Below are 14,660 nucleotides of genomic sequence, written 5' to 3'. Positions count from 1 at the left end.
AGAGCACTTTGATTTTACATCCCTCTATGACACATCATCAACATTACATGCTGCGGAAAGTGGGCATTGTAATTCAAACTATAAATAACTTTGTTTAATCAGGTGGACACTATGTATGCATAAATATTTGGACAATTCACAGTTCAATTTTCATATTTCATAAGCATTTATTTATATATCTCATTGCATATTTTCGTTGAAAGCTCCTCATATTGAATACTTTAGAATAAAAGTTTAAGCAGGTGGACAATATACAAAAACTTATAAACATTGGATATCAGAATTCAAATATTGCTTTTCATAATTAAGCATCTATTATAACATTTGCATATTTTCATGAAGTTTCAAATATTTTTGCTAAAATATAAAAGTACGTTGCATGATTATCATTAAAATTCAGTATTTTTTTTGTCCTTACTCAAATCTTAAATTTTTTTTTCTCTCTCTAAGATCAGATATCATTGCTTCCTTCCTGACGATACAGATAAATTCGAATGTCGTAAAATGAAATCAGTTGTTACATATCATAGCCCTAGTCATAGTGTGAAACAGAATAGCTACTAAGTTTCAGTTTATGTATATCTTTATTTGACCAGAAATATATGTGATATGGTACATGTATCGAAAAAAGATGAACAATGCAAGCAGACATACAGGATAGCCAGGCAAGCCCAAATTAAAGCAATGATAATATCTGCTGATTTGTCATTGCTTTCACATGCATATAGCATCAAAAATGCTCTATATGATCAAATATCAAGTCTTTAATCAATTTAGGTTAACATTTTACATTTATTGACTGGGTTCGAGAGTAAAATGCGTTTTGTTGGACCCAAGAACCAAACTGTTTGTCTGAGGCCGTTAGGCAACAAATCGCATTCAATCCGAGAATACAGTCATTAAATGTTTTGTTTTACCGTTTACGTTTTATTTTGACATATCTTGTGCTGGCTTCCATGTTTGCGATTATTGATAAGAAACAACTGATCCCGCCTACAGTGTAATGTAAACAAAACGTCATAGCGGTCCAATATCTCACTCAGCGGTCCAACATCGCTTTTTTTTTTGATCGCTCTGCATGATAAACGCCGCTTAATGATAGAAATAGCATTAAGCGTTGGAATAGCAACGCTTAATGCCATAAATTATTGCATTAATAGTTGACATTCTCAACCGCTAATGCTAAATCGCCGCTTAATAAAAGAATTATTATCATTAAGCGGTTGAGAGTGTCAACTTTATTACATTAAGCGTTGCAATGTAACGCTTAATGCTGTTTCTATCATTAGGCGGCGTTTTATCATTAGCGGTAATTAGTACACCGCTCATTAAGAACACTGGAAATGTTATACTTTTTTAGTATAGATTTATAATTATAGAAAACAATTTTTTAAGGCAAAACTATAATGTTTGTTCTCTGAAACCTGTCTTATAGACTGTAGTCAAGTTTTTGCCTGTATTTCCAAAAAATCATAGAGTGTAATTATAATAATGAAAACAGATGTCTAGACTATAATGCTCTTAAGAATTCGTGTTGAATTCAAGTATTGAATTAATTGAAAAAAATGATATACATATTGTGATAAAACACAACGCATGCTTTTGTCCATCTCACAGGTTCTGAAAATCAGCAAGTGCATGAGAGACTTTATCTGCTAATAAATATGATCCTGATTTCACAAAATGAAGTATGCCTTTCCATGCTATTTTTATTATTTGAACTGATTATTATAAACTATACCATACAGGAAATACATCAGGAAATTAAAAATATTTTTTCAACGAATTGCGATGCAGATGTCCGTGAAACACAAAAGTATTTCAGGATTAAAAACGAAGTATTCAGGCATTCATGAGGGAGTGGGGTGTTTGTAGGTTTAATTTCGCCTTTTGTACATATGAATACAATATTGTCAAAGTTAAAATGTCTTATTAATAATTCAGATACCTACACATTTTAATTATTAAATGTCAACAATGTGTAAAATGCAGATGGATTCTTTTCAATACATGTACATGTACATTGTTATATCGCATTCACTTACAGGTTAATTTCACGCTAATACATTAAATTGGTGAATAAGGCAGGATTTTAGTAATGGAACGGTAATGAAATTGCCTTTCCCTTATACTTTATATATATAGACCAGATATTACATTTATTAACAGTAACGGATCCAGGAATCTTGAAAAGGGGGGCCCGACCAGTTTGGGGTCGGGGTAAGGCCCACGGCCACACCAAAAAAAATTGATTTAGTAAATCTTACGTATATTTTGGACACAAAAGGGGGGCCTGACCCCCTCTAAATCCGCCAGTGATTAAGATAATTAAGAAAATTTTGTTAAAAACTAAAGTTAATCATAAAACATATTATGGAGCACAGATTGTAAATCGTTGCAGTAGGGGTAGAATTAACATGATTAAGTGACTCCAGAATCTGCTTGTACAAAATTGATTAGGGATTATGTCTTCAACTTTTTAATTTTTAAAGATTGGTATGATGTTACTGAATAAATATACTGTAAAATTATATCCTTTTGAAAAGTATCAGATCATTTCAATAAATGTGGATTCTCAAAATTTCAATTTACAAGTTTATTGCGAATGCATGACAATTATAAATCGAAAAAACATACCAAGTATAGAAACGTACATTGTAGCAAATCTGGGGGGAAATTATGATAAAAATATTTTTAAATTGAAGTTTATGAATTTTGTACATGTAAACTTGCAATTGCTGATGATTAATGAAAGTATGTACAATTAGCAAGATTGAAAGATGTAACATTTACAAATATAGAGAAGTTTTCTCTGAAAAGGAAGGATGGGTTGAGATTGTATGTGTTATTTATGTAAAATGCAAGTATACATAACACGTATTTTCCTATATCATTTGTTTTATCACAAGGAAATATCTGACTGTAATACAAACAACAGCAATATCAACGAAAGGAAGTTGAGTTATTATGCATGTACTTTAATTTTTTTATTAATGGATTTTTCACATTAAAACAGTCTGTCTGATGATTTTTCTTGCATTTTTTAAATCACAGTGTTTTTTTACCATTATATGGCATTTTCTAAATATAAGATGAAGGTATTGCTGAGAAATATGCAGTTTATTTTAGTTGTTCAACTAAATTAACTATTTTGATGCCCCCGAATCGAAAATTAAGGGGCATGTAGTTTTTGGTCTGTTTGTCTGTTTCTCTGAAAATCTGTTTGTCTATTTGTCTGTCTTTAACCTTGAACATACTTTTCAATGATCGGTGCTAGGGTTTTCAAATTTCAGATGTATTCCTTGTGACAAGACCTTTCTTTGGGTACCAAAATATTTTACGTCGTTACCTTGACCTTGGAGTTTGATCTACTAATTCAAAATTCGGTATAAAGTTTGTTTTTCTGCATGTCAAACTTTTTGCGAAAATGTTTCAAAGTACTGCTATTTTCAAATTGCGAAGTCCTGTTTTGCGATTCTCCCGTTGGTTTATACGACTTATCTGTGTAATCTATATAGTAAACAACTGGTGACAATTTTATGCGAATATATTTTTTTGCAATCTAAAAATGCTCGCAAAGAAAGCGAAAATTTATTCATCGCGAAAAATACCCGTTATACAGTTTTACCTAAATTTAACTTTGGGCATAACTCATTAACGGTTGATGTTAGGGATTTATACTTCACATGTTTATTCCATGTGATCAGACCTTTCCTTGGATATCAACGCTTTTGACTTTGACCTTTGAGTTTGTCCTACTTTTGAATATCTTTAACCTTGACCATACCTTTGGAAAGGTGGGTGCTAGAGCTTTCATATATCACATGTGTATTCCTTGTGAAAAAACTTTCTTTTGGTTCCAACATTTTCGATCTCCTGACCTTGACCTTGAGTTTGACCTAAATTAAAAAAAAAAAGAACTTTAATCTTGTATATAATTTTTGAATGGTTGGTTCTAAGGCTTTCATATTTGACTTATGTATTCCTTGTGATAAGACCTTTTTTGTATCATTTTCTTACTTCATGACCTTGACCTTGGAGTATGACCTACTGTACAAAACTTTAACCTTGGCCATATTTTCTGAATGGTTGGTGCTAGGGCTTTCTTGTGACAAGATCTTTCTTTGAGTACCAATTTTTTTTTAACTTTTGACCTTGGAGTTTGACCTATATTGGAAAAACTTTATTCTTGGTCTTGATCTGAGCTCCATACGGGGGCATCAATTTTTCACAAAGACATCTTGTTCTGAAATAGAAAATTACCGTTAACAACGCCAGAGAATTAATGAGCATAATTGCGAGGTACTTGCTTATGACTTAACCTTTTAATCTAAAGTAGAAGATAGCAATGGATCATAATCCTTTCTTCAACATAAGAGGAGTTTGATCCCGAAGATTGCTGAAATGATCAGAGCAGATCAATTTTTTGAAAAGAAAACCTTTTTTCCGCATAATGCCTGCCTAGTTAAGTTCATGCTAATCAACCGTCTTCCAGTTGTTAAAAGTATTAATATCTACTCCTTTATCAATTTGTAGCATAAAAGCCCTAGCACCAACCGTTCAAAAATTATGGCCAAGGTTGAAGTTTTTCAAAAATAGGTCAAACTCCTAGGTCTCAAAGTTGTTGGTATCCAAAGGAAGATCTTGCCACAAGGATTACATTTGTGAAATATGAAAGCTATAGCACCAACCGTTCAAAAATTATGGTAAAGGTTAAAGTTTTTGAAAAGTAAGTCAAACTCCTAGGTCAAGGTCAAAAGGTCAAAGTTGTTGGTATCCAAAGGAAGGTCTTGTCACAAGGATCAATATGTGAAGTACCGTACATGTATATACTCGCCTATGAGTCGGTCCGCCTATAAGTCGGTTGTATTTTTTAAGCTTAAATTAGAGGGATTGACCCGTTAAAATACCAATCTTTTTATAACTCGCATATAAGTCGGATAAAGAGTTTTGGACAAAAGTTAACTCCCAAAAAACCGACTTATAGGCGAGTATATACGGTATGAAAGCCCTAGCATCAATTGTTAAAAAATTATGGCCAAGGTTAAAGTTTGGTAAAATTTTGCAAAATTGGGTCAAACTCCTAGGTCAAGGTCAAAAGATCAAATATGGTTGTACCCAAAGAAAGGTCTTGTCACAAGGAATACACACGTGAAATATGAAAGCCAAAGCTCCAAACAATCAAAAGTTATGGGCTATGTTAAAGTTTTTGCGGACAAACAAACAGACAACTGGACAGACAGACGGACGATCAGGGCAAAAACTATATACCCCCGAATCTTCGATACGGGGGCATAAAAAAGGTTTGCTTTCGCAATTAATCATATCAACAATATTGGCAAGTTCACTATGTTGTCAAATAATATAAAATCATTAAGCATCGAGCATATACACTTCATACAGCATAAATTCAGGGGACTACCTATTGTTATTTAAAATTATTTAATTTTGTTATATGTACTGAATGTGGGAGTTTAGTAATATTAAATACTTCAACACTAGCATACAAATTCAACCTGCATGGATTCTTCGACAATACTTTATATATGTGCCAGACATTTCAATCCGTACCTCAGTTCTGCCCATTGCAGTTTCTTTTTTTCCGTATTAAAAAGGGCTAGAGACATTAAAATGGTTTTTGAAAAGGAAAGATGCCACTGAAAATCGAGAATGAGAATTGAATCTTCATAAGGGCATGCGTAAAATCAATATTTTTGTTTCCTGAGAAAAAAAATTATGTTAAGTACTTACCAGTGTATGCTGATAACTGATCCGTTGTCATACTTCCCATAGCAATGACAAATTAATGTCCTGTGTGCCTTATACATTCTTCATTTACTAAAGCATTTTTGTTCTTTTCCCGATAAAGAATTTAATCTGTATATTTTCATTTGTTTTGAAATATTTCCCTCTATCTGCCAGTGTCTCATAGATATAAACAGCTTTATTGTGTACATATGTCATCCATTCTATGGATGTTGATTTTGACAAGATAAAATAAGGAACCATTTTTTTTTAAAATTGTTTCTAAAGCTTCTACTTTGGTAAGGAATGTTATTTTCCCATCATAATACAGTGCAGGCATCTCTACTGTACTTGAGCATGACTTACACATGACTAAGGGGCAAAACTAAGATGAGAAATAAGAGCGAGGTACATTGTATGATGGGCTATATTTTCTCCAAAAGTTAATGAATTTTGTGCTCTTACCTGCTAATTTTTATATGCAGATTCCATTACTGTTTATCAAGAATGACCGCCCGTTGACCCACCATTTTTATCGAAGATGTGATTCAAGTATGTATCCACAAAAATGATTAATTATGACCTCAGCTTCACAAAATATCCTCTTTTACTCTGTCCTAAATTAATAATTTTTTACTTAGAACATCGCAGTTGAATGTTTTCGCTACATAGAGTTATCATTTGTTGTTATCAAAGCTAGAAATAATCATCTGTCAATGAAATAAACATATAATAATAATCTTATATTGCTGACGCATAAAAACACATCTAGTGATCACACGCACCTTACAGACATTAAAATGAATATAGTAAATATAACAAAATAAGTGTCCGATAATCATAAAAAAGTACTTCATCCAAGCATACTTACATTGTAAACATTTTGTATTGAGGAGATATGTGGACGAACAAACATTCCTTTTTGTAATGTGTTGTCTTGGCAAAAAAGTTGTATTCTAATATATATTCTAACCTTTGATAGATCATTCTAAAGCATCTGTCTTCTGATTCATAAAAAGGACAATGTTTACATATGAAAATAAAATATTCAATTCATTGTCCTAATCTGTCAATTGTAATCATTTTTCAGATAACTATTTTTTTTTCGAATGAATGTATAACCCCAAACATGTGGGGGAAAAATCTGAATATTTTCGAAATCGTTTTACAAAATTTATTATTGTAAATAACACTTAGTATTTCATATTTAAATTATTGTTTATTGGTGATCACCAAATCTTGTCTTGTAAGCCACATATATAAGTTGTGCCCAATTCCATTTGTTTAAATTTATTACAATAAAATATGTTCAAATTACATATAATGTTTTATGTCAATTTATAGATTCTTCTTTTTCAACTTTTTCTCATTATTTCAGAGAAATATTTTTTTTCGTCGACACCAATCTAACAAAAGAATTTGATCAAACATAACCAAGTACCGAGGACGACTTTGTATCATTCACTTATATATTTTTAGAATAAATTATTTATTATAGCTATCTATTTTGAAAATAATTTTTTAGTGACACATGCCAACAATTTTATTTTGAATAATTTTCATAGAAATTGACCTCACTGTGAACCATCTTCTTCATCAAGAAGCGTTCGGACATATACATGTATATGATTTATAAACTAATTATCGTTGATTAATCATGTACTTCAGCTTCAGGAAAGACACCGTTAATTATATAAGCTTCAAAACCCATTTAGTACAGGAGATATTTAGCACTAGATATTTACAGAAGGTCCATCCATATAGCATACATAATCATACTGTAAAACTTTATTTGCATGTAAAAGTATATCATTGGAAGATTTTTAAAAAAAAAAATATGATTAAAGCATAAAGAGATGGGCACCAGTGCGGCTGAACATGCCAAATGATTATCACAAAATAACACCAAAATCAATAACATCAAAACGTACGACTTTTCGGCACTTTATACAACCATTCCCAAAGCTAAATTAAACGCTGGGCTTTTTGACATCATAGACAGCTGCCTCTTCAATATATACGGAACTCGTAATTTCACTTATCTTGTCATTGGTCATTTTCAAAATTATTTTGTTACACAAGTACTCCGAAGTTGATATTAAAAAGATGCTTGAGTCTCTGATTGACAATAACTATGTAGTTTTTGGTGATTTATCCTTCCACCAATCTGTCGGAATTCCCATGGGTAACAATAGCGCCTCTTTATTAGCAGACCTATTTTTATATTCATATGAAACAGAATTTATTCAAAAATTTCTACACGAGAGGAAGAAACACTTGCTGTGGCCTTCAACTCGACATTTAGATATATCGACGTTTTGGTAAGAAATGGCGATTCATAGAACGATGATAGTTTCGGAGGGCTAGCTTCTCCCTTTCCCTCCCCCTTCCTCACGCAATACAACAAGCGTGTGACATCTCGAATGAGAAAATTGCGCATTGACTAAGTTAGTCACCACATCAACAAAACTATTAATCACTAAATCGAACATAATGTAACCATATCTGAAATTTTGGAATGACAATAATGTATCCAACTTTGATTCAGTCTGTATGAAAGTTATAATTATCTTTCAAAATGTTCAAGACACCGTACCTGTTAATATATACAATATACATATAAATTCATTGCCACGTACTTATATTTTAATGATTGATTAAGATTTCGCCGACATCTACCTTTATTTACACATGTTCCTAATATAACATACTCTAAATCTTATACTGTTACACTGCATTTCAGTCTGCTATATTACGACATCATTCCATTTGACATGGATAGTTAGAATAAAGAATTTGATTTCATCGCTATAATCATTGAACTTTATCAATGCTAAAACATAAGGGAAATAAAGATATTTCTTAATATGTATCCTAATACAGTACCCTCTTCGAGTAGTACCGATTTATGTGTTCAAATTTGTACCTCACAAAGTAGAAGGTAATTATTAAGATTAATTCTAGAGAAAAGTTAAATTTCCTTTGTAAATGGAATCAAATTTCATATCATTTATCAATAATATAAAAAAAAATATTTTTCTTGTTGCTACTATGAGTCTTTCGATAGAAAGTTTCTCATCTCCATTAGCGACCCTAAGTGCAAACCTTTTAGATCTAATTTTAACTTTTGTGGTTATAAGTAATGCATGAAAAGGTTGAATTTTAAACAGGGAAATGAGATCCTTGGGTGCAAGTTTACTCTAGTGGAACGATGTATTCCCAAGATTATTAAAATGGATTTTAAATGCCATGAAATCAAATTTAAACACAGAAGAATACGTATACAGAAAGGGAATTGGAATTAAAAACCCTGTGTAAGGGGACTGTTTTTATCACAAAAGAGTGTATATTTACCAAGATAAATTATCTATTGTTTAATGATTTCTACGTCATTGTTCATTCATTGACACTGAAGATACTACTATTTACAAACATAATAATAGATTATGAATTTTTAATTTACTTTTTTTCTGTACGTGTATTGGTAAATTCGTTTGATAATGCAGAGGGCGTATATTCAAACTTTAAATGGAATATGACTTAATTGCGCAAACATCAGGAAAAATTCAAGAGCTTTATCGTCGCTAAGGTGTGGGATAAGTATACAGCTGTAAGCTTCCGCATGATATGCTGATTGTATTTAATTTATCGCAGTACTGTCAATTTTTTTTTATCATTTGCATACCTCCCATTTTTATTCTTTATCTTGGTGTATCATTAAGATAGGGGGTATTGTTTCTCCAATGAAACCATGACCACTATCATCCTTTATTGTAATCCAAGGGCTGAACCTGGAGATAAAGGTAGTGTCCTATATATTTTTTTCTCTCTATAAAAAATTCCTATGACATCATTAAACATCTGGACCTAAGATAGCGCAAACAACGGACAGGTAATATCAATAAAAACCATTTAATCATTGTTTAAAAAATATTATTAAAGTCTGAAATTCTTTTTAATACGTACAACGAGGTTATGAATTTGTTATGGAATTTGAAACCGGAATTTGAATAAGACTTGAAACACACAGCAGATAAGAGCATGAAAAGCAGTGTTATTTTTTCCCATATGTATCTGTAAGTAAGAGTTAGCAATATGAAAATTTGACTATCCACCTGCTTAAGATTCAGTTAAAATATACACATTTTTAGAATACCAGTTGTCAAGTTTCATATTCTTGCAGTGGTTCACTGTTGTAAATATCTTTGATGAACAATAGGGAGAATCTCAGGGTAAATCTCAGATATTTGATTGTTTTTCAACCGTGCTTTCTTTAAAAACTTATTGAAATTATATTCAGAAAGGAAATCAGCTTTGAATACCTGTACAACTATAAATATAATTTTTCTAAATCCCAAATCAAAGACAACTAACATCAGAACATCAGAGTCTTGCTTTTGTGTATATTTGTTCAGTGTCTAAGTGTGTGCATTACATACACACTCCTCACATGATAAACTTTCTGTATTTGTACAAAATGTATTAATATTATATATAATATTTATATTATATAATATCTTTATGGATTAAAGAACATTATATTTACTGGCGTTATTATTGAAATAAATATACATGTATGACAAAAAATCGTTGAAAAGTATACGTGGTATTGCACTTGAATTATTGCACAAATGCATTGTAGATATACATTGTTATGGAGAGTAAAAACCATTTTAACAACAGTCATTATTATTATGGACACAACCTTTAAAATATTAAACTGGAATACGTGTATTCAAAATCACAAAGTTTCTATTCCACCGTTATTGTTATTACATAACATTTCCTCTTTAGAATCTTCGTCTTTTTTCTCATCAACTTCAACAGTTTTCGTCCTTGAACACTTTTCTTTTACAAATTGTTTCAATTTATAAATTCCACAAATTGCAAAATGGGCAAGTGGTGTGCAAACGAATACATAGAGAATAGTCAACTTAATGGCTTTCCCTGGCTTATCCCACTTTAGAAATGAATATATGATTTCTTCAGTCACCAAGAAATATATCCATGTGAATAAAAGATAAACAAAACTAAATACCATGGGAATGTGCACGTGTTGAAATTTGATTGGTTTTGATGTAACGATGAGAAGTAAAAGGGTGTACAAGAGGTTGATCGCATGTTTGTTAATGGTCCACGCTTTTATTGTATGATCTGTAAATACAAAGGTATTAGAATAAAGATATTGTAATAACAATTACACTAAAATAATCAGAATACTTGCATCTTTTTACTTACCAAAAGTTATTACATGTGTTTTCTAGTATTTTGAATATATATTTATTATTTGGGGGGTGGGGGTGGAGGGGGGTGGGGGTGGGGGTAGATTACAATTCATTACAATGAATTTGATCCTTAATTTAAAAAAAAAATTAAAAATCAAAACACTAATATCACACAATAATAATTAGATGATCACACAGCTTCTATGACAACAGAAAATCTTTATATACGTGTTCATAAAGGAAAAAGTACACAAAATTAGACCACCTTTTCATACTTACATGGAAAAATCATCGTCCAATAGGATAATGCAATTAAAAGAGCTGTTGGATGGGAAATATTGTGCAGAATCCACGATATCCTACTGTACCAAGGCAAATTCGTCTGTGATTCTGTGAAAGAAAGAAAACGGTGTCAGTTTTAAAGAAATATATTTGTGTCGAATACAATATTGTAATGGTGTTAAAAAACTCTACTCATATTTTTATCAAAATATATACCTCGATCCTTTTCTCTTAGGAAGCTGTAAGTGTACACAGCAATTATGCATTCTACAATCGCAACCGCTGACAAAGCAATGTATCCGACGTTGGTCAACTTAAGGAGCCATTCCATTGGTGCACGGTGGGTCTTCAAAGACCACCAATAAGCTTCCAGAATAATCCAAACACCGTGATACACTGCCCAGAAAATAGCCCAGGGAAGATAAAAGATTGGTCGACCAATCTGAAAATGTGAAGTAACAATCTTTGCTTAGACTGGATACAGTTAGCAAATACAAATGTATATAATCTAGAGTATACTAGAAACAGAATAGGAAAACTAGACTAATTTTTTAATAAATAATCAATATGTGTTCTGTGTATAAAACATTATCGGCAAATGACTCAAGGAAAATACATCCAGTCTGACTCCAGTTTAATGCACAAAATTTGCGCCAAAGCATATCTTAATATGCTTACATACTTGACTATCATCAACTAACAACTGCATATTTCTGGGTTTTTTTGCAAACTTATTGACTTTTGAAATTAAAAATAACATTTATGTAAAAGCTTACGATGTATTCAGTGACACTTTAGACACAAGTTCACGTTTTTTTTTTTTCAATTATATTTATCACTATCATATTAAATAAAACCATACAATAAATTCAACATAATGCACTTTAGAAAAACACTTTTCCGTTCCTTGGGTTCCGCATGACACTTAATTGTACAAGTGCATCTTATTATCTTCTTCTCCATTTTGAGTGATTGTCAACATTATTTCTTAATATTGACATGTGCCTCAATCGATAGCCAAGAAGGAAATAAAAAAAAAAACTATACACTGTGACAGTTTAATCTGATAAACTAGATTCAAATCTAAATTTAATCTTGCGCTTCTGTCGAGTCTACTCCACTCTTTCAGTAACCAACACTCACCTCTAGTGTAACAAAACGTTTGGGATTTTTGTGGCTTAGTCCGAACTCTTTGATGTGGAGCCACTTGGGACATGTTGTACAGCTGTCACTCTTATCACGTGAGTTCGTCTGCATCTCGTCTGTCGTCTGCAAAGTGGAAAACTTCCGCTTACCAAGAAGTTTTACTGTTGTGGTTTTTCAAAATGTTGTGAAGTGATAAACTGTCTGTAAATTATAAGTACAGAAACTGAAATTATAAAAGACTGATACTTTGAATGTCATAGAATTGCGAATTTTCCTTACATACAAGAGTTTATAATGTTTCAACGATTCTTTTCGTATCATTTATTTTTTCTAAAAATGGCAAAAATTGTGAAAACCCAATCTGTGTAGTAGGCCTAGTACACTTTCATTAGATAAAATTTCATATTTGCAATCGTGTTCACTTTTGTACTTAAATCCAATTACGAAAAGAAAGAGAGATTTCAATACTTATCCTCTATTGAGATTCATACATGTACGTACTATATATCCGAAGGCAAATTAAGAGTTTGGTCACTAAAATTGACTACCGGTAAGTACGAGTACATTAACTCTACATTCAAAAAGGTACGTGTATATATTGAACCCACCCTTAAAAATTTAATTAACGCAACAAACTGCACGAGGAAAACATAACATACGGTTACCTATATTTCCGATTGTTTACATTAAAAATCACGTTTTTATCCCATACCATCTGGATATTATGACGTGTATATTTTGAGCCTATTATTTTTTAATCCTTCGATTTACAAATATTTTAAAAGTCTTCTTTGCAATTAAATTTTAGGTTCCAGAGTTCACTTTATAGATTAAATATATCCGGAATCCATAATGTAAATAAAATTTATGTGTATATAAAGAAAAGTTTTACTTCCTAACGATACAAATAAGGTGTGTAGTGTACTGAGGAATCTTTCAGTGAACACCCAAATAGCCATTTACGATAATTAAGGAAACGCCCACATCCTTAATTCTAAAGTAAAATTTCCTCCGCAAGAAATCGCTATTTGAGGGATGTTTGATCACAAGGACAAAGACTGCATATAAGTACTCATAATAATTCACCTACATGCGGTCATTTGATGGTCAAGATGTACACATTCTAGAAAGAGGTGCATTTATAAGAGTGGAAACTTTGACAAAAATCTTCTTCTTTAAAGAGTGACACAATAAGTTTTACTTTTCAATTTGATTTTTTTTTTTCATTCAAAGGAAAGGGATTAAAACTGAAAAATACATGAAAATAACCGATTTATTGTATTCACTCAGCGAAAAATTTTCCATTCATGTTTCAATTAACCTTTAACACAATGTATATATAAAATTTTATGAAAATGAATTTTGTGGAAGCTGAAAAAGATAAATATTTCATTACATGTTACTTTCACATTTCTTGATAACTGTCTGTTTTTCGACATTTCTTCTGATTAGATATAAATTCTTTCAGGTATAGCTCAAATATTTTCACTGTTCGATATAGATAAGCGTGGATATTTTATCCCCAGACATTTACAAAACCGCTAATTTAATTTCACGCAGTTGTGTATAGCCGTGCAAGGGTCTACAGCATATTCATGCATATTCGTAATGGCCTTGGAAATATATCTTTCAATTTTACTTTTTTATTAACTTTTATGTTTATTCAATAAATAAAAAAATATATAACGCACGTGCAGGCCTAGGTTTTCTTTAGGGAAAAAAAAAATTAAATGAAAATCTTTAATTTCACGTAACATTTCTTAACATATATTCGCACAGGAATTTATTATATAACGAGAAATAATATTTGGCAAAATGCTATAAGTTTTTGAATATGTAAAAAAGAGTGTTAAATACAACCTATACTTAAATCTGTTCGTAGATACTTATAAAAACAATTTGAGAATTAAGTGTTTTCAACCTTATGATAGCTAATGTGAATAGAAAATTTTATATTTATAATTCTTAATCTATGAATCAGAGAGCAAAGTAAAAAAAATATGCACATGATCATTAATAATATTTCATACTTCTGAAAATATATTATTATCTTTTGACATACACATAAGTCAGTCAAATTGCTTAAATTAATCAAATAAAATGCAAGAGTAAAGTTAGTAAAATTATCTTGTATATTATATATAAAATATATAATTAGCATCATGTTCAATTGAAAATTGAATCATCAAAACAAAATCTTACCTCTCGTGTCAATTAAAGTCTACCAAGGCACGTTCACATTTAGAAACAAGTGCCCGTTAT

At 31.1% G+C, this 14,660-nt stretch overlaps 1 protein-coding gene across 1 annotated transcript; it reads right to left on the bottom strand.

The window, feature by feature from the left end:
- Nucleotides 1-10,128: 10,128 nt before the first annotated feature.
- LOC133195954 (uncharacterized) lies at nt 10,129-14,660 on the bottom strand. Its single transcript, XM_061331938.1, has 5 exons — nt 14,601-14,660; nt 12,396-12,599; nt 11,469-11,694; nt 11,250-11,360; nt 10,129-10,899 (listed from the first exon to the last, which is right to left on the bottom strand). The coding sequence occupies exons 2-5, from the start codon at nt 12,507-12,509 to the stop codon at nt 10,487-10,489; spliced, it is 864 nt and encodes a 287-aa protein (XP_061187922.1). The 5' UTR covers nt 12,510-12,599; nt 14,601-14,660; the 3' UTR covers nt 10,129-10,486.

The sequence above is a fragment of the Saccostrea echinata genome, unplaced genomic scaffold (genome assembly GCF_033153115.1).
Source record: "Saccostrea echinata isolate AGI-Se365-2 ecotype Australia unplaced genomic scaffold, CSIRO_AGI_Sech_v1 ptg000029l, whole genome shotgun sequence".
Lineage (NCBI taxonomy): Eukaryota > Metazoa > Mollusca > Bivalvia > Ostreida > Ostreidae > Saccostrea > Saccostrea echinata.
Note: the sequence above shows the minus strand (reverse complement) of the source record. Positions and strands in the feature narration are given on the sequence as shown.

Excerpts from the sequence above, each read along its gene's own strand:
- LOC133195954 (XM_061331938.1), bottom strand. The coding sequence starts at position 12,509 with ATGCAGACGAACTCACGTGATAAGAGTGACAGCTGTACAACATGTCCC. Across the intron at positions 11,695-12,395 it reads AACGTTTTGTTACACTAGAG|ATTGGTCGACCAATCTTTTA; the intron begins GTGAGTGTTGGT and ends TCACATTTTCAG. Across the intron at positions 11,361-11,468 it reads CCTAAGAGAAAAGGATCGAG|AATCACAGACGAATTTGCCT; the intron begins GTATATATTTTG and ends TTTCTTTCACAG.